Raw genomic sequence first — 27,228 nt, forward strand, 5'->3', positions numbered from 1 at the left:
CCAGGTACCGGTTCTCCCTCAGGTGCTGCAGCCCCGGGGGTTACCGATGCTCCCGGAACCGCAGGAACGATCTGGTCCCCCTCTGTCACAACCCGGTTTGAAGCCGACCTCAAGCGATCCCTGATGCCTGGTGGGGTTACCTCTGAATCTGCTGCGCAGGGCTCTCTCACTCTCCAGGTCCCTGGTTCTGGAGAAATCCCCACTGTCCGGGCCGCGGATGACCGGGTCAGGTGTACACGCGGGACGTCGGCTTCCTGACCAGACTCAGGCTCTGCCTCCGGCGAAGGCCGGAGGGGACTGATCCCCAGTCCGCATACATCGATCTCAGGTGACCTGATGTCCTCGTCCGATACCAGGGACGGGGGAGGATCCCCTCCCACCGTCTCCCAGTTTGTGTCATCGTTGTAGAACTCACCCAGGGCAGTAGACAGCTCCTCCATCTGTTCCGGGCTGAACAGATCGAGTGGGTCAACCCCGTCCTCCCTGAAGGCCTCCAATAATACTAGTCCGTCCTCTGCTGTCATGATCATGGCGTCGCAGGGAGATGAGCAGCGGGGACTAGACATGGGTGCTTCGTGTGATTCCACTAATGGGCTACCCTGACCCTCCGGCCGGGTCCGTCCTGATCTTAGGGTCATGGAGTGACCAGCCTGGAAACATGGTTCGGATGAAGGATTATAATCCAATGTGTATACAGGGGATGACACTAAAAAGTAACAACCAAAATGCAAAAATGAAAATAAAAGATAAAAAATTTAAACAAAATAACATACTGGGAAAAAAATAAAGATGAAAAAGAAAAACCTATTTCTAGTTCCTCCCCTCTGCCCGTCTATATGCCTGGGAATTTATTTATTTATTTATTTTTTTTTTTTTATTATATATATATATATAGATATATTTTTTTTTTTTTCCTTCCTTATGGACCCCTATACGTGTACTTACGCAGCCGGAATAAGATTTACATCCCCGTGACGGATATTGTCACGTTGCCTTAGCCCTCTTCCTTCGGTATGCCATATGAAAGCATTTATCAGAAGCACGCTATTTTTCTGGAGCTGATATACGCTCTCAAATAATCTCATGACTATGATTCCGGCCGTGAAAGCCGTGTATGAAGTCAGCACTTTCTTCATAACTTGTTTATCTGGGTCATGCATTTGTTCGAGGATAAGGTTCCACATTACGACTAGGTTGAAGGCCATGACCGCACCTTCGGTCATGACGACGACCAGGGAAAATGGTCTGAAGCCAGGCAGTAGTATTACAGCCGACCAGCCCATTCCCAAAAACCCCTCCAATCCTGTTAAGGCGATGAAGGATCTATTTGTGAAATCCAGGCTTGCTAAATAAATCGGCAGAATCCACACCGACGCGTCTGTAACCCCGTGAACACCCCGATATATGCTTGTCAGCACATAGATGAAGCCCAAAGTTAAACCCCTAATTAGGGGCCATTGACGCCTGTTAGCTAGCCATAAAAGCATAAAGACAGAGGTGAATAGCTGGCTTACCGCGATCCTGGTCAGTGCAGCAGTAAGCTGGTCGAGAACCTCGTTATGCGAGAGATCGTTAGGGCCAGAGGTGAAATTATCAGCTCGCTGGGCCATGTCTCACTCCGTGATCCTGGTTGGTTTGGAGGAAAAAATAAAAAATAAAATCCGACTAAGATTTTTTGAGCACGTCTCGCCTTAGCGAGGAACAAAAAACAAAAGAAATTAGGCTAAGGGGTCCCCAAAGGTGTTCTTCTTTTTTCTTTCTTTCTCCAGAGTAAATGTTCAGTTTGAGCAACAAAACTGCTTAAAATATTCAAACGCTTATGCCTACGATTCCTGCTCAGTCAACAGGTTTTCTGTTAAAGAGAGCGAGAAAGAAAAATAAACATATAAAAATAGAAATAACTGAATATTCGGACCGAGTCTGATTTCTCAGACAAAAAACCCATAAGAGGTCTAAAAGAATTAAAACTACGTGTTTTTTTTTTTTTTTTGAAGTTTCAAATGTCGATGCGGAAGGTCCAGGTCTGACGAAAAACTCAAAAGTTGATGATAACTCCACTCACGAGAGGTCCAGCTTTGTGAGTCTCGGGAGGCTGTGTCTGAGTTTAAATATAGTCAGGTGTGAGTTCCCCCGTACCTCTCCCTCTCCTAATACCTATCGGAGTGGAACTTCTTCTGATTGGACAGCGTCGTTGAATCTCACTCTCTGGCGTGGTCTCCTTTTGTTGGTAACACCTCTGCTGTGGTTACTCATTACCCCTGCTCGCAGCAGTGTGACCACCAGCCCCAGACAGTATTTGAGAACCTTAAAGCAGACAATCAGAGTGCCTTTAATCAGTGCCCATATTCCCTTAAGGATCTTTCCGACGATAAATCGCGCCAAAGGCAAAAGGCCCAGTCTATGCAGCAGACCCACGACCATGATTACACCTATCAAAATGAGTATCGGTATTATATATTGCAGCCACCAGAAAGCACCAGATAATATACCCCCTAGGCTGCCCAAATTCTGCTCCCCCCAATTTCGGATGGTCCCGACTATATTGGTCGCTGCCCCTGACCAAATAGGTGCGACAGGTGGACGTCCAATTTTTCGCGTCTTCCTCCCCCACCCGTCGCCACCTTGATCCAGATCGCCTGGCATAAAACCCCTCTTGCAATGGGGTCTCGCCCCGTAATCAACCTCGTCTATCATCTCCGCTGGCCAAAACATATTCATATCATACCCATCAAAGTTAAAAGCCGAGGCCAACGCTCCCCATGGCAGGCGTATGTCCAGACCTTGGACCAATGGTTTTTTTTCCATAGGTGTTCCTCCCACCGATTTAGTGCCTACATGACACACTATTTCCTGAATCCAGCTTGTCCTGGAAATTCTCAACTCAGAGGGGGACACCAGATTAAATTCTGGCCATGCTTCGGGGTATGCCGTATATCTACCAGTAGATTTTGGATTCGCAAACTTTGTAATCCATGCATCGTGTCTCCGACGAAAGTGGTTCTCATTATGTGGGAGAGGATTGATGAACTTGTGAGCTGGGTAAATCCCCACCGTTCTGAAATATGTGTGTGCCATGATCCACTCATGATTACTAGCATTCCTCGGAGGAGACCGGGAAAAATGCTTGTATATACTCGCAAAGTTAAATCCTTGAATATATTTTCCGGTGACATGGTATCTCCGATTCCAATTTACCACCCGATTTACATGTCGAGCTGCTGACAGGGTGTTCTGTGGGTAATAATCCCTCTGATAACAATGTCGATAATTGTCGTGTCTTGAGCAATAGAGTTTACCATAGTACCCAAACTTAACCCCATATGCTGCGACCGGAGCAGGTAGAGTGGCTCGTAACCCCAGGGCATAATCTATGAATTCCCCCGTTCCCTCTTTAGCGTGTTTTGCCACTACCGCGGGAGGAGCGACACATCCTACGCACCTTCTGAGCTCTAACGCTGGTGTTTGATGTGACTCTTTTTCTAATTCTGGATTGCGTTCCACTAAGTCATACAAATGGCCCACATGCAAAGATGCCCACTGCTGCTTCAGGAAGATCTCCAGCTGATTACTGACCGGGTCTCTGCTAGGATGAAATGTATTATCGGCAAAGCAAGGTTCCAGCAGTGTGGTCTCATTTGGTAATAGGCCGATCCCTTGAAATCGGTCAAAACCTCCTTTTGGGTGGAGGGGGTGATTATCTGTGTGTGTCATTTCTCTCCACATCAAACCCAGGTGTTTCGTGCCACAATCAGTATATTCTGCCATCTCGTCCTCATTTATATATTCCCCCTGGGTCATACAATACGGTCGTAATTGTTGTCCATAATAGTATAGTGGTTCAATTTTAATCCGTTTTTCCAAGGTGTGGACTGTTTTTAGGTGTGGTTTGTATAGAGTCTGGTTGACACATCCCAGAAACTTTTTCATCACCATTGTTCCATTACTGCTTAACCATTCTTGATTGGCTCTATTGTTGAAATCTGGCACATTCATATAATACAGCACCAAATTGTTGTGGGTTACATTTTTTAACCAATCTAATCCATATGGGTAAGCCTTTAGCGGGTACGTGTTAACGAGGACCTGTAAGCCCCAGGGGAAGAACCTCTCTTTGCTTAGAGAGTAATGGGCTCTCCCAAGCATGACAGGCAAGGCCTCCCTGATAGCATCTATTTTATTGGGGCGGGCGGGTCTTATTTCTGGGGAGCCACGTTTGGCTCGAGAATTCTGGAGGAGGAGTGGTGTTTGTTCACCAGGCTCTAGATTTGGTATTTTTATTTTTACTGCTGGCAGGTCTGAATCCTCTAACAGATCCGGGGGAAATATATCGTCCCAGAGACGTTGCACGTGTATCTTCTGTGCAGGAGGCATAGCCAGGGTCACATGTCGACTAGGTGTCCCCGTGTTATTGATTAACATGGACACTTCATCCTCATCGAGTAAACGCATTGGCTTCAAAATATCCGCCTTACGCAACAACGTTCGATTTTGGTAATTAACAAACGAGCAATTGCGGACTGCCTTTATAGGACGAGTGGAAGGTGAATTGATGAATGAATAATAAGTCGTCCAATTGGTCATGACTGATGCACACGTGCAATTACTACTTTCCGGCGGGGCCCAACCGTAGGTCGTGATTATATGGGCCTCGTCGTCAGAGGTCAACGGGTCAAAGAATAGTACATTCGGATAGTTTTTTAACTTCGGTCGGTCCCGTGCAATGTTAAACCAGGACGAGCTACAGTTCGTAGTGTTAAGTAATACGTCAAGTCGGTCGTTAATTTTAACAAACACTCTTGTTTGATGATCCCACAGCGCGTCTGGCAGTGTCCCGTTTTCCAAAAACCGTGTGTGGTTGAAGAACGTCACGTCCAGGTCTCTAGCCTGCATTTCTCTAATCATATGCGCTCGGTATTCTGACCTGTTGACCTCCCCACAGGGTCTGTTCTCAGAACACTCCCTCCAAGCACTGGTGCATGGAATTTTATGCACTTCACGTACATGTCCAATGATAGAAGCCATCTTAGTTTCCACATTGATCCTCCATACGTCCCACTGTACCAGGGAGTACATGGTGGTCTCTGCATAGCTCATCAGGATTATAGCCAGAGTCGCGCATGCAGTGATCAAGTAAAAACCACAAAAGAGGCTGGATTTAGTCAGTCGGTAACGTCTCCTGTGTTTAGTCGGTAACGGTCTGTGTTCTAAGCTCGGGGTCTCAGGGGTTTGAGGGGGTCTCTCTCGCGGGCCTGTATCAGCCGACATCCTGATTCTCCCCTCCTCCGCTTCTGCGAGAGACAGAAGAAGAAGAGGATGAAGGAAGTCAGAGAACACCCCCCCCCTCGGTAGCCATTCTAGGCTATAGTCTGGTCCCTTCTGAACCAGTCCAGCCATCTCCTTTTCTTTCTTTCCACGGTCTTAACTTCAACTTCATCTATTCGTTTGCTAGACACTGTCACACCGGCTGTCCGGACCTCACCTCTGCTCTCCTTCACCAGAGTCAATCTCACTCTTATCTGAAAATCAGGGCGTGTTGAAGCCGACCATGGATGAGAGCAAGGCAGAGTTATGTCATTCACCCAATAGGTGTACACGGCATCATTCCCTCGTTTTCGGGTTAGCTGTGTCACCCAGTCTAATTCCTTTCCTCTGGGCCTGCGCCCATGATGAGCTGCAGCATATTTGACGAATATCCCTTCCAACATTTGGAGAAGGAGGTTATGAAACTCCATTGTGTAGGATTTTTTATTTCTCATTAATGGAAACAACCCCTCCCTTGTCTCACTTGGATGTATGGTGAGTTTAGAGTCTCCTTTCATGCCCACAAACAGACTCGGTCTCTCATCCCTGCAGGCAGGGAATTGTCTCACTATCATTTTCTGCAGGGGTGACATATTGGGAGTCAAATCGGGAGTTGAGGTATACATACCCCAGTCTGGCTTTTTCCCTGATTTTTTACGGAAACCCAGCCTTTCTGAATCATCTGGGTGCAAGTCTCCCTTCCCCCTCTGCAGAGCCAGGCCGCTGCAAAGGCCTAATTTATTAGCCTCAGGACACGGGATGAAACCTTCAGAGGAGGCTGAGCACAAGCACTCTCCTTTGAAGCCTTCCGGGTGGTCATACCGACCAATGGTCATTCTCAAGGAGTACTGACTGAAACAGTCATCACAAAACACCACCCGGCACGAGGGGAGACCCTCTCTTGGCCATCCCGGCCCAACTCTTTCATAATCTAGGGCTGTGAATTTAATCGGGCGGTCGGCTGCACAGCCCTGCCAAATACATTCGGTAATAGGCTCTTTACAGGCCGTGCATGACCCAGGAATGTATCTTTTCCAGTTCAAGTGGTTCGTTCTCTCCCAGTTCAGTGTGATGGTCCCTTTCAGTGCCAAGTTCAAAATTTTCAAATTCTCTCCGAGCCAAAGCTTGTCCCCTGAGGCGTTGAGGATCCAGACGGCTTGTGAGGTGTATAATGTGAGGTCACACATGTCCAGTTCTGGCTCCGGCCCGATCGGGTATGGGCTTGCCATTCTTGATTCTATTTATCTATTTTATCTTTATTTACTCTAATTATTTATTTATTTCTTTATTTAGTTATTCTTTTTATTATTATTTTACTTATTTATTTAAAGGACTTTTCTTATCTGTTTAGGATGCGTCTTTCCAAATTTTTTCAAGTGCACCACGTTACCTTTCTGGTAAAGAACTGAATCTTGTCCCTCGCACTTGGCCTTCAAGTTTCCCTCGTCAGTGTTGACTTTTCGCCTGGTAACCCACACTCGATCTCCTGGAGAGAAAGAGGGGATTTCGTCAACCACGTCTCTACATATTGGTTCTCTCAATTTAGGTTCTTTTAGAAATAGATTTAACTGAATGAGTGGTAATGGTTCATCCCAATTTAATGGGGCATTTTTAATGATCCACTCTTTTGCCGACCTTACAGCTCTCTCCGCCACTCCATTAGTATGATGTGCATAAGGGACGGTCCATATTTGCTGTACTGCGAGTTCGGTTAACACCTCGTCTACCCATTGATTTTTAAAATGAGTCCCGTTATCCATTCTAATGGATTTCGTCCCTGGCCATCTGCAAAGATGCTCACCAAGGTGTATAGCCACTGTTCTTCCGTTTGCGGCCCGCACTGGATACAGCTGCTTGTAACTTGAACCGTTATCTGCCATGATCAGAAAATATCTGTTCCCTCGTTTTGTTCTCTGAGGAAATGGACCGGCTATATCTGCACTAAAATGTACTCCTGGAGTCTGACACACGATCCTAAGCTGTTCTGGCGTCGCCTTTTTGAACCCGTCTACCATTGCACATTGCCGGCATCGTGACCTCACGTGTGTGTTGTGGGTGCGTAGGTTGGGAATGTGGATTAGATTTTGTTTCAAAAACCTTTTTAACTTTGCTTCTCCCACGTGACCCAAACCTTCGTGCACCTTAGTGACGATTGAATAGGCTTGTTCAACCGGAACCTTGGTGAGTGCGTCTCTCCCTCTCCATTCTGGTGGGAGGATGAGAGAAAGTTTAGCCGTTTTAGGCCTGCTCTGGGCCATTCTATCCACTTGTCTATTTCCGTCGTGATCGAAATCTCGGATTTCCGTGTGACTCTTCACGTGGGTCCATTCTATATACATGGACCTGGTTATCTCTGCTATCAAACCCCATAAATGGGCGTGAGCGAGCGGTTCGCCTTTGATATTAGTGAAATCCCTCTGTTTCCAATATTCAAGCTCCTGGGTTCCTGCTTTGAAACAATAATCGCTGTCCGTTACAAGTCTTAATCTGTTAATCTTCATTTTTTTAGCCATCAGAAGGCCCTCTAAAATGGCCGTAACTTCCGCGGTTTGAGCTGTACCCGCACATTTGCCCGTTTTTTTTCCTATCACCCGCTCTTCTTCGTTTTTTATGAGAAAGGCCCATCGGGCTGTATCGTCGGAGCCCTGTAAGCTACCGTCCGTAAATAGTGTGATGCCAGGTCTCTCTGGTTCCTTTCCCGGACGCGGGTGGGATACTTTAGATTGTATGCTCTGTCCCTCTGTTTGAAATTCAACCTGTGGGTCGATAATCATTAACTGCCATTTTCCCCACCTGCTCATCATTGCTTTTGCTCCTGCCGTCGTCTGTTTTGTGGCCTCTTTGATTGATGGTAACGGGGTGAAAAATATCAGCTTCTGACCCCCAGCTACTTCCTTTAAAGCCGGCCAAAATCTGTAAGCCAGGCAGAGGTATTTTTCTTCCATTGAGTATTTAGCTTCGGTCATTGACCATACTTTTGAGAAAAACAATGTGGGTTGTTTAGCCCGTGAATTTCTGGCCTCTACACCTCCTCCCTCGGTCCCTATCTCTAAGTGTGCTTCAAGATCTATTTCCATTTTTCTTTTTTCCAAATGCTGAGCTGTTTTGTCCACATGATCTTTAAGGATCATGTAGTCCTCCAAGTCCTTGACTGTTAATTTAATTTCCTTTGGTGCATCCTTCCTTCTCATTTTTCCTTTTAATTTGTGTAGAGGAGAAGCCTTCTCACTCATTCGGGGGATATGATTACTCACATATTCGCATGTGCCTAGGAAACGTTCTAGATCAGTTATGGTTTTAGGCTCTGGGAATTCCCTTATTTTTTGTTTATAGGAGTCAGTTATCTCTTTTCCTAGCGGGGAGATTTTAAATCCGAGATATTTCAGCTCCTGGCGGGCGATTTCACATTTTTTAAGGCCTACTTTGAACCCTGCCACTGCCAGTCTTGTCAGGACCTCGTTTAAACACTGTAAGTGCTCCTCTGGGTCGTCATGTGTGAAATATACATCATCTATATATATTTCCACTGGTAAGCCTTCGAGTGTTTTTACCACAGCCGTTTGAAACACATTGGGCGCGTTTTTGTATCCCATAGGGAGTCGTAACCAGCAATAAGCTTCCACTCCCCATGTAAAACAGGTTTTTAATTGTGATTGAGGGTCAAGTGGTATGGACCAAAATCCGTTACTTAAATCCAGACTGGTTTTGTAGTATTTTTGTGGAAGTATTCTCATCGTTCGAGAGGGGTTTATCAGATGCCTAGCGTCTGTATATGATCTTTTATTTAGCTCGATTAAATTATGGACTAATCGGCTGGTGCCATCCGGCTTAGGTACGCCCATGACTGGTAAGTTTGTGGGAGGATTTTGAATTTTCGCTATGATCTCTAATTTTTCGAGTTCATTTATTGTCTGATCTAATTCTTTTTTTATGTCCGGTTTTATAGGATATTGTGATTGCCTAGGCGGCATTCCGCCTCGGATTGAGTGTGTGTACTCTGGAACATATCCCACATCATTTTTAAATTTAGCATAACTTCCCCTTTTCAGAATAGTTTCCAACGTTAGTTTATCAGACAGATCAGATTTATCTACCTGTTCTTTTATCTGTGCGGCAACATCCACTTCCTTTAGGTATGCTACCATCCTACATAGGGCTAAGTCTTTTACAGCTATTAATTTTTCTGGGCCTCGTAGGCCAAGTAAGCCTTGGTTTTCAATTTCATTTAATAATGTTGGGGTGCCATCGGCTAATTCTACTAAAATTTTGTTTCCGGTCTCTTTTCCGTGTGGTTGAATAGAAATATCCGCCCCTGTGTCTAACCGGTAGGTTTCACCTTTGAAATCTGCATAAAACTTGCCCTTATCTTCCCAGGTGTGTGTCCTCAGAAGCTCTAACGAGGGGCGGACTGGGGGATTAGATTTTTCTGATCCCACTCCTTCCTCTGTTTGTCCAGCATATCCCTCTCTCCCGTAGTCATGTTTCGGTAGGTGTCGCTGTCCACTCTGGGCTTTATGGGGCGGCTGGTGTTGTCGATCATGCGAGGATATTGACCTCTTGGTGGTGCAACTCTTTGACCTGGAGTGTGGATCGGCCTGTGCCCTCCATTCTCCCTGGGAAAGGGTGGATATCGAGGGAGGGTTTGATTTAGGGGCTGTCTGTGGGGATTCTGTGGTTGAGACTTGTGTTGATTCTGGCTGTATTGACCCTGGCTGTATTGATTCTGGCGCGGTGGGGGAGTTCCGGGCGCTCTCCAGGCCCGCTGCCCGTTTTTTGACTCCTCGGTTACCTGTGTATCTGGTTTTTTAGCCGACATGTTCCTCTGTCTATTCTCGTCTAGTAATTTCCTGTTTGTGTCCCAAACACATGCTTCTTCCAACTGCTGTTCAGCGGAAAAACTCCGCCACCGAGTGGCCAAGAGCGTGCCACTGGGTAATTCTGTTAAGATTCTTTCCATGTACAAGGGGTTTGGGCTCAGAGCGGCCATTTCTAAGCTTGCTAGGCATAACGTGAGTTTTCCTTCTTTAATTAATTGTGTTAAGTCTTTTACCTTTTTATCTAGTGGACTTTGGCCTGGCATCAGTCTAACACTGGACAGTATGGTCCATGGGCTCATTCCCTGCGGTAATTTGCATCCTCTCATTATGCGGAAAAACCCGGCATTTGAAGGATCAGATAAGAGCTCGGGGGACACTAAGCTATCTTCATTGCATCTGGTGTAAAACTCTATGTCTGTCTCCCCTCGGATCCTCTCGGGGATGAGATATTTCAGATCTTTTAAGACCAGTCCTGTTGGTGAGGCTACTGAGCTCTGTAAGCTATTTGGTAACAGGATGGAGCTGCTCTCGAACATGAGATTAGGGTTCACATGGTGTCTGAGTGGCGGGCTTGGATCGGCCAACGTCGGGTACAGAGAATGCCCCTGTGTCTGGGGTGTAACCTTTCCCGCAGCAGGAGACGTATCCCTCTCTGCTGAAGATGTGACTCCGTCTCGGGCTCCCGCGTCCAAGTGCTTCTGAACCGCGTTATCTCTTCTGAGATTTCCTTCCCTAAACCAATCATAGCCTGAGGCTAAATAGGCCTGTTTCCAGGGTTGTGTTATCTGGGCCTGCCTCAGCACCTCAGAGGCTCCCGGGGAAACTGCTGTGTATTGGGCTTCCTTGTGCGTCACTGGATACCAATTAACTATGTCCTGTTCGGTGTTTTCATTAATGCCGGTCTGTTCTATCTGGTTAGTAAATGACGTTTGGGGATTGTAGGGAAAACCGTCTGCCGTATACCAGGTGGGTTGTTTTGCTGGCATTCTGTGCGGGTCGTACTGTTTTCGAATTATAGGTTTCGCCTGTGTATTTGTTCCTCTAGTTACCGGAGCGACTTCCGGAGCAAAGCTCACAGTCCGGGCACAGGTATTTGGGGATGACTCTGGGGTCCAGGCCACAGGACAGTGGACTTCTCTGGGCCGGGGGGTGGAAGTCCCCCTTGGACCGGTGAGGTACATTTCTCCTGGATCAGACGGGACCCTTACCGAGCGGTTTGAGGGAGTCTGACCCTGAAAGGCATGTGCTGAACGGCTGCTCTGTGGTGTTATCTCCTCGTCTTCCTCACTGTCTCCGTCTAGTCCCACCTCCCATTCTTCATGAGCATCTATTATTCGATCTATTAAATAACTTTTTAGGCTGGGTGTGTCTACCAAAATTCGGATTAACGGGCGAGCACCCTGAAACGGGATTGCTAGGGCTAACCCCTGTAACAGCACTTTTATGGTGATTCCCTGGTAACTTTTTCCCTGAGTCCTTCCACGAATAGTCATGATGGGACATGACTCCTCCGTTGCCCAACTATCAATTCCTTCAATGAGGATTGCCCAAATACGTGCCAGAACAGTTGGATGTGGTTGCTCTTCTCGTGTATGTTTATGGTCTGCTAATACTGCATGGCCGCATGACGTGTACAGTTTCCCTGCCTTATCCCCTGGAGCAATATCTTCCAGTTCACCGATCTCCAGCTGCCTGTTAATCGTGCCCCTCTCTGCCTCTCTGCGGGCTAACACTGCCCCCCTTGCTCTTCTTGCATGAGCCAATCCCATTAGCCTTCTTACCTCTGACTCATGATCAGGAAACGAAGTCAGGAGGGGCTCGTGCAATGTCAGCAGCGGGCCCAATCCCAGTTCAGGATCAATCAAATCTGGTGCTTTTACCTCTATCAACAATCTGGTATTTCCGATGGTGAACATGTCTGTTGCAGGGACCATGTCCTTTTCATATGTCATTTCATCCACCAGATGGGGCTCTCGCTCTACATTCAGATCGTCTGGGTGAGGTGCAGGCCCGGCCTCAGTAACACGTGGGGACAAATGAGCATATAAATAGTCTTCCCATCTTCGAAACTCCATGCGGTCTCTTATGCATATTAGTATGTTTAACTGTGGGCCATATTTTTTCCAGGATTGGGTGAACGCAACCAGGGAGTGGTTGGCTCGGTAGTTGAATTTTCCACACCCGAAGGGGGTCATTAGGATGTAATTCGTTTGTTCCCTCTGGACTAGGTCAGTGACTTTAATTAATGTCGCGTCATAAGCTTCTTGTAATACTTTTACGGGGTCTTCTGCCGCCGTGACATCTTGAGGGAGGAGGACTGTGTGCAGAATAGCCTTAATATGGGCATTTTTACTTTGTCTGGTTATTATAACTTCATTGCGGGAGAACGGGGCAGCATTTGTTTCTCTTAATTTAAATGACTCAGCCTGCATTTCTTCTCCGGCTATCTCTTTTATCCCTCGGGCTACTCCTGCTTTATGGACGAGGTCATTAGTGGCTGGATTAATTATATAACACGGATGTTCTAAACCGATATCTTGTATGCGGGCATTAAGTACTGTAAGACGGCCTACCCCGTTAATCAGTCCCCTAATTTCTAATTGGTTAAATCTTTGACGAGGGTCAGGGGGCAAGGTGCTCGTTTCTTCACTTGTCGGATATAATCTAATGGCTGTGCCTTCCTGATTATATGGTGGCGGAGCATTGGGCTCCAGGGCTTTCCTTAATTCCCTGCAATAACTACCTGGATCAGCGTATTTACGGGGATCTGGACATAATGTCCTCCGCGGTTGCTCAAAGTGGGGGGGAGATAACCCCCCATGAGGAGGGTCCTCACTATCTGAACCCCATTCCGTTCCTTCCTCCTCCATTTTCGAAATACTATTATTTTAATATATAACAGCAATAAAATCCAACGTGTTGCGATATCACTGCGGTAATATCATACACCCTGATTTTATCCTGAGAGAAATCAATCAGTTCCCCTGTTCCACACGTCTTGGCGTTTCAGAGCCTCATTCTCTCAGGTCTCTGCTAAATGCTAGAATCATATACTGATAATACCATTAAGCCCTGCAATAATATTACTGTAATATTACTACGAACAATACATTGAATTTCTCTACGTTATATAACTATGATATAATCTTCCAATATATTGACTCGGGAAGGATTTTGCCCTTTTTCATCTCTTCAGTGCCTGAGTCGTTAATTGCATTGAGGGGCCAGCTCAACTAGACCTTCTCTGTGTTACAGCGGTGTGCTAAAAAGGGCACCCTGTTTTTAGACGGGGGAGGATACTATACTATTTTATTTAAAATCGTATGCTCTCGCCGGGCCTCTGTGTCGACAAGCTAGGTATCCTTTAAACCTATGCGCAGCGATCAATATCTCTGTCCACTAAATCTCTTAAATGCCCTCCCGTGAAGTACTTTTAATTTAAGGGTTTCCTCTCTACTTGGTTCTAAGTTTTTTAACACTAAGGATCTGTCTATTTGTCCCGTTTTAACTGAACGACTCCTTCTCCTGTGAGAAGGACGGTCAAGTTTTTTAGAGGATTTATTGACTGCCTCGATCCCTGGTACCGATTCCTAATAGAGAGAGCAGAGTGATAAAATCTTTTCCTTGACTGCCGGTACTGACGGACGAGTGTTGCGAACGTCGGTCGAGGATTGTCGATTTTTTTTACCACTTCTGGCAGAGTTCAATATATCACCTCAGCTTGATTTCGCTGGTTGAATTCACATCACTTTTCTGTTTCTCCTTGGGAGGGTCCGTGTACTTTAACCCGAGAGGGAACCTCTGTTCTTCCCAGAATACACGTTCTAGTGTCTCTAGGATCTAATCCCTCTCGAGCCCCACGTTGGGCGCCATGTTACGTGATATCTGGGGGGTGACCCCTCACGATTTTTTGATTCAATAATAAAAAATTGAAAAATTAATAATTATTAATAATTTTTTTTTTTTTATTATTTCTATTTGGGTTATTAGAACTATATTCCTTATGTAAACCTTTTCAATTCATCTGGAAATAATTAGTAATAAGCAAATAGGAGGCCTTTTATGTGAAACGCATAAAAGAGTGAGCCGACGGAGCTCCGTATCGATCATTGATGCACAGATCGACAGGGGGTCAGCTGGTGATACATCATCCCTTGCGATGCACCAGAGGGACCCAGACTCCACGTGACGCGTGCCCGGTGGACCTGGGACCTCCCTGTGTGAACCCCGTATTGCCGTGAGAGGCGGCGAGAAGGGGGGGGGTTGGGTTTTAATCCGTTCCCTATATGATCTTCACATCTGACCTGGCGGGAGAATGGGGATGAGAGAATTCTCCCCAATCCTCCCTGGTTTTGCCTCGTTGACTGCTGTACCCTAAGATTGATCTTTACCGGGTTATAATATTGTACCGAATATTCTTTAATTATCTGACCACCAGCCTGGTCCAAAGCTGGATTTCTGTCTAATCTGACGTGACCCGCAGCCACTCCTATAGACAGGGTAGTCTGTCGCTCTCACGATTATTTGGTTTTATAAGAGTCCAGTATTTATTCTGTCTCTTTTATTTATTTTGGTTTTTAGATTTTTCTTAATCCTTTCGTAATTGATAAGATCCGGCTTGAGAACCCAAACAGATATAAAGCTCTTTCAAACGCAAGCTGGTCTCTCCCGGAGGACTTCTCTTAGTTTAAAGCGAAAATAATTCGAATAAGGTATTAGGATGTTTGGCGCATGTCAGGAATGCTTATCAGTAGTGTGCCGTGCTGGAGGTCGCTCCAACTTACCTCAGGGGCTGGGGGATGTCCGGTGAGGTGTGACCACCTTTTTTATGGCTTCTCTGGAAATTTGAAGAAATGGAGTCGGGCTAAAAGTACCAATTCGTTTTTATTTATTTGTATTCAAATCAAAGTATAATCTCTTTGTCCAAAATACAGAGAAAAAGTGTTAACTAAAAATATACGAAAAAATCACCTAAGTATTAAAACCCCTTCAAAGCCGTCTACAGACAGAGTCTAATCCTTCTGAGAAAAGATTTCAGCATTAACCAACCGTACCCTCTGGTTTCCCCCACACTTCTGCCTTGCTGTTACAAACGACTCTTATTTATACCAACACGGGCTGGTTCGCTCGCTTCAGGCGCATTCTTCCCATCTACATCAATCACTTCTTCCAACAGAATCTCCAACATCATTTGATTGATTAAGGCAAAGAACCCGTGCATCAGCGTATTTTTCAGAAAGCCGGGTCTCTCTGTGTGTCGCTAAGAGCTCCCCTGCAGACTTACTGCCGCCACTGTCAAGGGCACGTTATTTATGCTCCCCCTCAGGCTAATCTTTTGATCTGACCGCCACCTAGGTTTTCCTTGAAACCGCTGACTTGGCCCTTATGACTTCGTCCGGGGATTTCCCTTCCTTTCTTCTCTAGACTAATGATTAACGAGGTCTCTTCCTCAAACTCCCCCCAGGCCTCTTATGGCCTTGTGTGTGCAATTTGGCCCCCACCTTCTCATGGCCGCTTCTTTGTGTAATACTGCTGCATCAGCACTTGGCCTTCCCTTGAACTGAGGAGCCCGCCAGAGAGAGGGTGGGGGTGTGTGTGTGTGTGTGTGTGTGTGTGTATGTGTTCATGTGTTCCCTCCGTACCCTTCAGGGCCACGGAAGGTTTCTTGGCAACAGACGCAGGTCTGTCTAACCGGTTCAAACTTAGTGCGACTTGTCATATCTCCTGATAACCAGGGCTAAACTGTTTAGAGGCATCGCGATTTCGCATAATCTCCCCCGTGTTCAACAAGATACTCTTGGCGCTGATGCCGAGATAGTTTACGGTTTGCCGATAATAAAAACATGTCTTTTGATGGTTCGGGCTGCCCAGGTGTTGGTTACAAGTAGCTACATGTCATATCAAGATGCACTTATTTGTAAGCAACCATTATTTTTTGATAACCAGTAAAAGAAAGTTTAGCTGTTATACATGACGTGTCCTAATTCATGTACATATGAACAAGACTATGTCAGACAAAGAGCTCCATTAGCTTTTTCTTGCGAGTTAATCATTAATCCATTAACTCTGCTAATGATTATGCTCAGCAGGAAACTACTCAACAATAAGAGGCCAGTGCTTCCTGAGGGAAGTAAGCTGGTTTCAAAACCTCCACTTTAAAAACTACCACCAGTTCCACATCACACTGAAATGCATTATAAGGTATAAAAATAAAAATAAAGTAACTTTCTATGCTACATAATTCCCTCTAAAATGTCTCTTTTACAAATAATTTAAATATAAATGTATATTATGACGAGGATTCTATCATCAACTTCTGAGCATCTCTGAATTACCTATGCATTAGTGCACCTATGCACCTATGAATTACCCAGTCAGGATGTGGGCAGATTTACTCTGTCTGTGTGTGCATGTGCGCGTGCGTGTTAAAGTTATTCTGGCTTTTCTACTGTCGGAATCACATGAGGTAGACTGCTTTGACAGACCTGCCACCCACCTTTAAGTCAAAGTCTAACAGCCTTCGAGTCAGCAAGTTGCCGAGTGCTCTAACTTGTTAGCTGTGATGTATTTGGTGAGACAAGCTCTGTGCCTGGATACTCTGTGGGATCCGCTCTGAACACACCTAAATGCTTCCCCTTTAAAAGACAATACAATTGGTCTTTTCTCAAGTTCATAATGATCAACTTGCTCAACTCCAATATGTTAATCTGAGCGGGTTTGGATTTATGAACAGACACTGTTTAAAACCTAAATACAACACAAAATGTCTTTCAATATATTTTCAGTACCTAATTCATGAATATTTGATTTTGTTAACTTGTTCAATTCAGGTTCTATATGTCAATATTCAGAAAACAGATATGACCAAAGTATTTCATCAGCCGAGTATATTGTCATTATAGAATACATTGTCTGTGTGTGCAATAGAATAATCCTGCAGGCCTATGTTATCAACTTGTGTTATTAGGAGAGAGACAATTAAAAGAAGGAAAACGTATTACGCTCAAAGACCTGCACAGCAACAAGCCAGACAGAACTGCGAAGTGAATTGAATGAGAATGATTTCCTCTAAATGTTGCCGTTATTTCTATTTCTCACTTGATTGAGTGTCCACAGCTCTGTTAGCTCTGCTGCCTGACACGATTCACGCTTCGATGTGCAAAAAGAACGGCCAGGCTTTGACAAGTACTGGGTCGCAAGGCCAGGTACCATGCTGTATGCTGTGCTGGAGAACGAATGAAGCCAATCATCACATCCAGGCTCCAATGCAAGCGCTGCACAATTCTCAGACGTGACCTCGAGCTTTGTGCAGTCCCACATCAGACGTGTGTGACAATACTGTATGGAAATAATTCGTGAACAACCAGTAAACAAGAGCTGGTGGGTTCCGCTTGACACAAACCGTAAATGCAGCAAAACATTTGATTAATCAATGAATCAAAAAAAGGCAACAAATTGCTGCTATGTGCAATATAATTATGATTACATTTAGGGGGACAATAACTCTCCTCACCTTTAGGAGTGTCTTCATTCAGCAGCTGGAAGGCCGCCATGTTGGGGTTCCATGTTCCAGTGATCACATAGGCCTTCCCGTCAGAGCTCTTCCCCATCGACGCCTGTGTAGGTATTAATGCATGGATTATGTACTAGGTTTTTGTAAAATGATTCATGTTAAATAGCAATACAAGGCGATGTAACGTTTTGAATATGTACCCAATATCAGTTTTCAAAGTGGAACAAAGAAAAATGCAGGTTAGAGAAATACTTCACTCTTAAAATAACCATTTGATGAGCATCAATTACTCACCATCAATTCTTGAAGGAAACTTTGAAGCATGAGACGGCAGTAAACGAGACTTGGATTACACTGCACGAGTTGTTAGTTTGTAAACAGATGTTTTGATATAGTTTGCGGCTGTCAAGGATTCACTAAATGTATGTCTGTTCCTGGATTCTCCATTCACCGTGGAGGCATGTGTAAATAAAAACAAGGTTTTCTTCAAGAGTTCAAGGTAACACACGCTGAGTAATTCATGTAGAAATGGTAATTTCAAGGATGAAGGATTCCTTTAACTACAGTGGGTGAATATATTATTAACCTGAAGATCTATTACTCTGGATATGCTAATTTAGGTGTAAAGAAAGCTGGTTCTATTAGCTGAGGGGAGTTCTGCTCACCATGTCCAGTAGATGCATGCCGCTGTTGCAGACCTTCTGTCCTGGACTCAGCAGCATCCCAAAACACCTAGAGGGAAGACACAGGAGGTACAATCACAAATCAATAATCACTAATTCCACTGCAGAGCTACAGTCTGCAGTCAGCAGCAGAGTGAATCAAAGGAAGTCTTGGGAGGGAAAGGAAACTGGAATATGTGAAACAACTCAAGTGACCAAACTACCCTCATTAATATTGTAATAATGCCTTATAATCTTACATATTAAGCTGAAGGGCTTCAAGCACCAGTATTGCACATTGGTCATAAATACATTATTTTGGCCAATATTAAAATGATCTGAAAAAAAGCTCAACAGAATCTAGCATCGCTTATCTAAGCTCCTTCAGGGTGATAACAGACCCAGCTCTCAGGAAGTTCAAAAAACACGAGTCATTTTGAAATGACAAAGATATAGAACAGGCCAACTTCTGTTTTTAAGACACAACATATCTCATGTCTTGCACTATACTAAAGCAGCATGGTTTACGTTGTTTCCAGGTCATCATAATCACTAGTTACAGTAACGTCCCTTCAGCTTTGGGTCGGAGGTGCCATCATGTGGTCAGCATGGGAATCTTGCAGAAATGCATCGTACTGGAATACAGTCACAGTTAACTCAGCCAACAACCCAGGACTCAGGAAGGCTCATGCCGAGTTATAGAGATATGGGTCAAGTGTCTTGCTAAGTGATATTTCACCAGGATTTGTAAGAGTGGCTATAAAGACTTCTGTACAGCATCCATTAAAAGCGCATAACGCAGAACCACACTGTACCACATTTAAAAAAAATGAACCACTATGACCGTTTTACAAAAACGAAAATGAATGAAATAAAGTGTTGTCAAACATGGGCCGAGCCCCTGAGAGGGTCGGTTGTGAACACAAAAGGAGTTTCCATAGAGGCTAAAAATAAAGGAGAGGGCAGGTGTCTCCCTCCGATAGCGATAGGAGGTGAGGGAATGGAGAAGAAAGGAGGAGAGCGATAAGGATGACCTAGTTCTCTGGTGCTGCCATTCTGCTCGAGCATGTAAACACATACAAATATGAAATTGCAGAAAATGATTTAACTAGTATTCCTCTGTTGGGGCATTGTTTTTATTACGCTCTATTTGGTTGGCTTGACTCATTTTACTTTTTCTTTTGTTGTTCTTATTGCTTTCCCTCTGCGATATTTGACCACCGAGTATATGTGCACTGTCCTTGTGAAAACAAGCCAAACTGGTTCTTTAATCTGTGAAGTCATTGTTTAATTTACCAGAGTGAGGTTTATAACAAGACTATAGATCCGGTATGCTGTGTGAATACCCAGCATGTTTAGAGCAGTGTTTTTGAGCTCTACATCATTAATTCCTTAAGTTAAGCATATTGGTCCCGCTGAGCCAGCTGCCTCACGATCTCTGGTGGTTACAGCACCAAGAGAGATGAAAAGGCAAGTCTCTTTCCAAAGTACAGTAAGTTAAGCCGACCATATACAACAAACAACCACAAAAAGCAAAGCGTTCGTGGAAGCAAAGATAGATATGTAGACATTTGATGTCTGGCAATTCCTAACTTTTGAAAAGCCAAGTGCAACATTACCTGGGGAAATCCTAAAACTATACAGTGAATAAGATTCAATCCCTCCTGAAAATGGAGGGTGACGAATACAAATGGAAGGTTACTCGGAATCGTGTCATGCATCATCTCTTTTCACAGTGATCCTCACCTCTCGATGCCCAGCTCCATGTTGCACATTTGCTGAACTGAAACCACGACCTTCTTCTGAACGCCCTGTCGCAGCTTGAAGTAGAATTTATCTCTGTCCTTAGGCACGGGACTGTAGAGGGGAGGAACGGGGAGGGGGGTTAGATTCAGTGTGTTATTGTTCTGTGGTGTTCTATAATGCAATTTCAGGTGTGTTTTTGAAATGTTTTATATTATTGTTTTCTCCGTCTTAATGCTTGTTTTGTTGCTATATCGTCATTACCTTAATACGAGTAGCCGAGTTAGAGATAAAACAGGACATATATTTCCTCAAGTCCTCCAAATGTATTGTATTTTATGGGTGTCTGCTGTGCATTCAAAACAACTACTGGGCCACTTTATTTCAGAAGAGAACAGAAAATTTAAATCCATCACTAAAATACTCAATATATATGACGGCTTGTGAAAATGGAAGGATTGTCTTACTGTGCCGATAAGCTTCACACTCTTCAAGGATGAACAATAGCAGATAAAACAGAACTACTGCAGCAGCATATTAAAGCTTTCCAACTGTCAACGTATCTGTGATACCAACAGCCCTGAGCTGATAAGAAACACACACAGTATGCATTTATTAATTTAGTAATTTACATGTATCGCAGTGCCTTCCTAAAAAAAAGGGCATAATCGCACCAGATGATCAAACTATATGTAGCGCAATCATTCTTCTTTCATAAAAATGTGTTAAATTGTCATGCAATTTAACACATTTAATGTGATAGGACTATTGGGATATGAAGATACCTTTTGTAAATGTGTAGAAGTATTCTACTCAGAGACACCTACATCATGTACGTGTAGTGTGTCCGTGTGTGGACAAAGTACCTGTAGTTGCCCTTGCCATCATCCTCTTTGATTTCCAACGAGGCCGTGAAGGTGTAGAGGTCGCCATCAGGCAGACTGGACAGCGGCGTGTCCCTGATGTCTGCCGGCCGCGAAGAACGCCGAAATGCCGTGGAGAAACTGTACAGGACACGACTGACCTGGATGGAAAAGGGAAAGAAAAACAGAAACGTTATAGGTAGAAAGACAAGGAAGTCGGAAGGATTAGGAAGACAACGTAATCTAAATAGAACAGACTTTTTGAAAAGATAAAGTAACATGTTGTGAAAGGAAATTAGTAAATAGAATCAATATATGCAGATACAAATGAACAGAACATGAGAACTAACGGATCGTAACAACGACAGAGTAAAATAGAACTGGACATCATTGAGAAGACACAACAGAGGACAACAGTGCCCTCTGTTGTTCTGGTTGTGGGTCACACTGCCATGTTGACAAAGTAACTCACCTTTAAAGCCAACTTGGGTCTAATGTTGTGGGATCGTGCTCCACAGCGGAGTGAAAACCATGTTGCGCTACAGTTTGTCATGTGGAATACATGCATGTGACTCACGGCCTCTTTGATGTGGCAGGAGACGACGTGAATCTGGAAGTCCTCAGAGCTCCGGTAACTCTCAGTGAAGGAGAAACAGTCACTTTCCACCGAACCCTCCTTTCCACGAGCACAGAATAACACCTTGTAGATAGGGAATGAGGCGATTTCTGTACCAGAGGCCTGGTCCACAATCCTGGGGAGAGTGGGTTTATTTGACAGGTGACAATGGCATTTTGGTCCAGACTTACAATCGGTGTAACGGCAGATTAAAGACACCAAGTTTCAATTTATACGGTGAAAAAGTCATGTAATATCCACTTCATCTGTAACTTCAGCAGGCAACCATTCATGATAATCTGGTCTTGGTTGACCTAGTATTTCACACACACAGTATTCTACTGTCCTTTTATCACAGGCCATTTGAATCGCTCCAGGTCTCAACATGCACAGCGTCTGTCTGAATGTGTGGCTGACCTGACGGAGCCGTCTGGTCCACAGGGAACGTGCAGGGTGATGGGGATGGGGACGGCGCTCTCAGCCCGTAGGGTGGCCATGGCCCTCTGCGCCTCTGCCTCGTTGCGAGGGGCTTTGACCCAGGTGCAGCCGAGGTAGGACAGCTTGTTGAACTGGACACTGTCCTCCTCCTGCACTGTGGGGCTGGATGGTGCTGGACATGTTTCTGTGGACAGACGGAGAGATTGTTGATATTGTTCATTTTCCTGAAATGTTGAAACATGTTGTGGGGGTGTTCTGTCCGTAGTCTAAGCTAAACCGATGCCCGCTTCTCTGCTGTGCAGTAAGATTTTAACCAAGATAATATAACAACAACAACACTGTATGGCATGAATCTGGCATGCTATCAAGAGAAGGAATGTTTTCACACCCTGTGGCCTTACAGCTCTACAACGGACCAGTGTATTTAAGAGAAGAGAGAAACAGACAAGAGACAACTCTACTGGGAAGAAGTAAAGACAAGCAGAAGGTGAAAGAGAACGACACAGGAAGTTTGGGGGTCTTCGCTGAAATTACCTTTGGCATGGTACTTTCACACTTTGCAAACAGGAAGCAGAACAATGAGAGCAGCTGCTGGACTTCCAGTGCTGACTGGCTATTATTTGACACAATTGCACTAACCACTTCCTCTTTAACTCAGCAGTAGTAAAACACAAAACACCAGCACCACTGCAAAGAAATAAGAAACTGAAAGTAAAGATGTATAGTCCTTATGTAAAACTTTCCGTCTTGAGTTGTTTTTAATTAAAGTATTAAATTTCTTTATATTTTTTGGGGTTGAACTCAGATTGTACATACAGGTAGAGTTGCTAACAACTGCTGTACGTAAGGCACATATGAAAATAATGAAAGTGTCTCCTGTTTTTTTAGACCATATACAGTATGTTTAAAAGATAGTGACATAGTAACATCAAAATGTTTTGACACACCTTGATTTTGTGTTTGTCGTGCTACAAACTCCATTGTTGACAACATTTCTAAATGTACTGCAGGTCTGAAGAGAGTGTGCTTCCTTCCTCTGTAACACACGGTATCACTTGCGCTTTCATTTTACCTAAACGTAAGCAGCTTCACCAGAAGACTTAATGAAGTTTTTGAAGAGCTGAAGCTGCCGGTCTCTAAAGGAAAGAGTGAGTTTACATCACTCTCCAGACAAGCACAGTGGATGTTGCAGGGTACTAGATATTTGGGATTGAAAGACAGTACCAGGACTGAACAGGAATGCACATGAAACCAAGACTTAAGGATGCTCATAATGCAACCCTAAAGTTTCCCAGAGGGATTCTAGCCTGTACGTTGTAACCCTGGTAGCGCTGCCGCAGTATGTCGTTGAGTATGTTGTTTTTGCACTAATATTTGTTAAGCTGTCAGTGCCAACCTGTCCTTGCCTATTTACAGAACAGTCACGCCAACGTCAGAGAGTTCAGACACTAGCCTTGCTAATCTGATATCGCAATACCATATTTTGGTATGTCAATGCCATGCAGACTACTACATGTTTCTGCTTTGTACATTGTTATTTCCACTCACTTGAATTTCAGTGGAAAAAAAAAAAAAAAACACGAAAGAAAACATTTTTGTTTGCAACATTTTTACATTACGGGCCGAGCGTTTAGTTTTGACTGAACTGATCCATCAAATATTCTATTTGTTGTTATTCATTGTCCCACATGTTTAATATATCGCTACAATATGACAATATGCATACTGTCACAGTGGTATGATCTGAGTTAACGAATTGATTTAGCAAAAACAATTCAGGAAAGTTTAAGCTGCAGTGTTTGTGCCAAACAGAAAGACTCTCAATTCAATCAGCTGCCTTTGGACAGCAATACATTGCTTAAAAGGGAAAGACTATTAATACAGTCGGAACAACATAGTTGATATTTCAGTTTTGATGCCTGTTTAGGTGAATGAAAGAACAGCCGACAAGCTACAATTAGACGGACCTAGACCTGGGGATCGGGGCTCCGGGACTCGGCTCTCTGGGTCCCTGTCCTTCTCCATCTTTTCCACATTGCTCTTCTCCACCTTCACCTCATCGTCATCATCCAACACCTCCTCCATGGCTTTCTCCAGCTGATCACTCCCATTCCAAGACATCTGAGGGAGAGAGGAAAAGAGAACAAAATTGGGGATGAGAGTGAAGGAGAAACAGGGACAGATAAAACAGGGTGAGAATAAAGAAGCAGGAAGACAGATGAAGACAGAGTGGAGCCTCCTGGACTGAGTCAGCACTTTGGCAAAAGGATATATTTAAATTTGTTTTAATTCCTACTCCAATGTCTAAATGTTCTTGACAAATAAAAGGGAATTGCATATGTGTACTTATACTATGCTATTATATCATCATTATATTAGTGGCATAAAATAATTTTAAAATAATAATAATATTTATTGCAATTAATTCTGGAACACAATATCATCCAGCTAAATTATTTCAAGTGACAGGCCTATCCAGGCGGAGGGTGGTGTGTGTGTGTGTGTGTGTGTGTGTGTGTGTGTGTGTGTGTGTGTGTGTGTGTGTGTGTGTGTGTGTGTGTGTTTTATCTTTGACCTTTTGCAATGTAAGATCTGACCACCAGCCACCAGTCGAGTGGCTTCATGTGTGTTCTTTGGGGACTGAAAATGACATATTGGAGCGTTAAAGTAAAGTGTAAAAGTGTGTCCATGTCTGGTTCTCACCTTGAGTCTTGGTTTGCCCTCAGAGCCTTGCGGTGACCCTGCGGCACTAGTCTGGACCAGAACAAACTCCTCACTGGTGACGGTGGCGACGGACTCTGTAGAGCTGCTGACTTTTCCAAGTGAGGAGCGGTCGTCCATGGCTGGCTGGTTTACTCGGGGCCGGCTGGGGAGACCAGGGTTAAAGCTCTCCCCTTCCCTGTCCCGACTGGTCCGCCCAGCTCTGTGGGAAGACAAACATATCGCATTAGACTATACGTCCTACTGAAAGAGTCACAAGATGATCTTAGTGATTGGGAGTACTACACAAGGTAGGCGGTGGCGCATCTGTCTAGGATCTATTAACACTGGCGAATAAAAGAAGGTTTGTCGTGTTGTCATTGCGATGTGTAATGCCAAACCCGAACACACCCACTCAGTGCAGAAAGGAAATGCCAGGCACTGGCCAAACAACTCCCTGGATTGTAGGCCATATATTTCGTTATTTATTTGAAGTTATTCTAAGCCCCCTGTCATCTTTGAGTTGATGACACCAGCCCAGAAGTGTGCACAATTTGTAAGCGTTACCACAAATCTGCTGTTCCGCAATTCTTTGAATTGTTTGCGGTGCTTAGGGTGTGATAAGGGCCTGTCACAGTGTCTGACAAGTCAAAGCTGGCAGCCACATTTCTGTTCGGTCCAATTTTCTATTTCCTCATCCTCATAAATATTGGGAAAGTATTGAAACGCTCAATCCATGGAGAAACGCACACAGCCCGCATTCAGAAACCGTGCCTTTAGACAAACCTCCAGGAGTTCGTTACAGTTGTGACATCACAACTATACATAAAATATGGACCACTTCAAAGTTTCAGACGTAAACATTCTAAATGTGTCTGTTTCTGTTACTCTTGTGGAGTCTGTGAAGAACAAAGACAAAGTCTGTCTGCACATCTGCATCAGCCCGTTGCCTCTACATGTTACAGCTTGCTGGCTCATTCGTTTTGTCAACACGTCTTCAAGCACAGCTGGTTGAAACCTGACTCTGAAAAATTAAGCAAGCATAAATAAACAAAACACCTCACCCGTATAATTAAGGCCGTGTTTTGTAACAGTTCTGTTCAGCAATAATTAAATGAAGCCTGGCGAATCTATTGTTTTGGTTTTAACAAACACTATTGACTATTGCGAGGATATACTGCTTTTCTCCATTTCATATAATTATGAACCAAATATACTTTGGTTTGGACTGTTGGTCGGACGGAACAAGACATTTGTAAATGTATCTTTGGACTTTAAGAAACTGTGATGGGCATTTTCTCTCATTTTATGGACAAAGAGATTCATATTTGAGTTAGGCCGCATTTATGATGCAAACATACATAGTAGAGACCAAAAGCATGAAGGAGGCATTCATTCATACACAGACATGATTACACGCATACAAAAGGCATTCATACACAGAATCGTACACACCCACATACATGAGCAAAGCCAAAGGGTCATGTGCTCAAATCACACTTATTCAATTACACAGCAGCATTTTCTTCACTTATGCATTGGCTCTGTCGGATCATCATCACATGACTCTTCTTCTCAAATCCTACTGGATCTGACGCAAGGGTTGAACACACTCCAGCCACACTGAACTGCCTATTAATCATAATTACTTAATGTTGACTGTAAGTACAGCTTCTCTCTCCCTCCCCGGCTTCCTCTTTGGCTGGAACTCAAACTGTAAACTCAGGAGCTAGTTTGCACCCAGTCATTACCGGCCTGCTCCTCCGGTACAGTGATAGCCTTGCTACATAACCACTGGCTGTACGGAAACTGTGAGTGGCTCATGGCGAGGACAGGCGGAACAACACCCACAAGGCCAGGGCTAAGCGGACACATTACATCTTTGAGGGCGTGTGTGTATGTTTCTATGGGTCTCGCTGTTTTGTTACAGATGTCAACAGACACGTATGAATACTGAAAGACAAAATCGCAGCTTTTCCCTTTGACTACCATCATCCGACTTGGCGTCTCTTTTGGTTGTAGATAATCGTGGCTACACGTCTGACTTGTGCTTCAATCTAACTCCATCTATATATGACTGCTGAGCTGACCTTCGAGTGAGAAATACAAAGCCAAGACTGCCCAACCTGCTGACTGCATCTTTTCTACTCATGGAAAATAAGCACAGCGAGCAGCCCTGTGATTGCAGCGTGGAAAACCTTTTCTACGGGTAGCCATTTTAGGACAGTATTAATTTAATATCTTTACGTTTGTGCAATCTTTCTTTATCGCCTCACATCACCGGGACATATTAACGTTCCTGGGAACCCTTCTGTGCAAAAACATCCATCGCACAACTTGTTACAAGTAACCTCAGTCAGTCGTAACATGAACACGATTGAGCCAGGTGACTCTCCCACAAAGCCCCACAGAGAGGAACCGTTCATTCTCCTTTATAACCGGGACTGACACCTGCTTTGAGGCTTGTTGGTGAACATAAGAGAGCGTCTGTTTTCAGCGACACCTTACACGCTTCATTGAAATCACTTCCCATTGAAGTACAATGTTTTTAACTGAAGTACGATGTTATGACAAC

The 27,228-nt window shown here is 44.3% G+C and overlaps 1 protein-coding gene across 2 annotated transcripts in view; it reads right to left on the reverse strand.

The window, feature by feature from the left end:
- The window catches only part of rabgap1l (RAB GTPase activating protein 1-like), a 118,329-nt gene that overhangs the window by 89,352 nt on the left and 1,749 nt on the right, over positions 1 to 27,228 (reverse strand). For both annotated transcript variants that reach the window (XM_079267079.1, XM_079267078.1), the window contains exons 2-9: positions 24,657 to 24,876; positions 23,921 to 24,074; positions 21,933 to 22,137; positions 21,477 to 21,651; positions 20,903 to 21,060; positions 20,040 to 20,150; positions 18,297 to 18,363; positions 17,632 to 17,734 (exon numbers count right to left, since the gene is read on the reverse strand). In XM_079267079.1, the coding sequence (XP_079123205.1) occupies positions 17,632 to 17,734; positions 18,297 to 18,363; positions 20,040 to 20,150; positions 20,903 to 21,060; positions 21,477 to 21,651; positions 21,933 to 22,137; positions 23,921 to 24,074; positions 24,657 to 24,794 (1,111 nt within the window). In that variant the 5' untranslated portion in view covers positions 24,795 to 24,876. The remainder of the gene's footprint in view (positions 1 to 17,631; positions 17,735 to 18,296; positions 18,364 to 20,039; positions 20,151 to 20,902; positions 21,061 to 21,476; positions 21,652 to 21,932; positions 22,138 to 23,920; positions 24,075 to 24,656; positions 24,877 to 27,228) is intronic.

Source organism: Melanostigma gelatinosum (genome assembly GCF_949748355.1).
Source record: "Melanostigma gelatinosum genome assembly, chromosome: 4".
NCBI classification, from domain to species: domain Eukaryota; kingdom Metazoa; phylum Chordata; class Actinopteri; order Perciformes; family Zoarcidae; genus Melanostigma; species Melanostigma gelatinosum.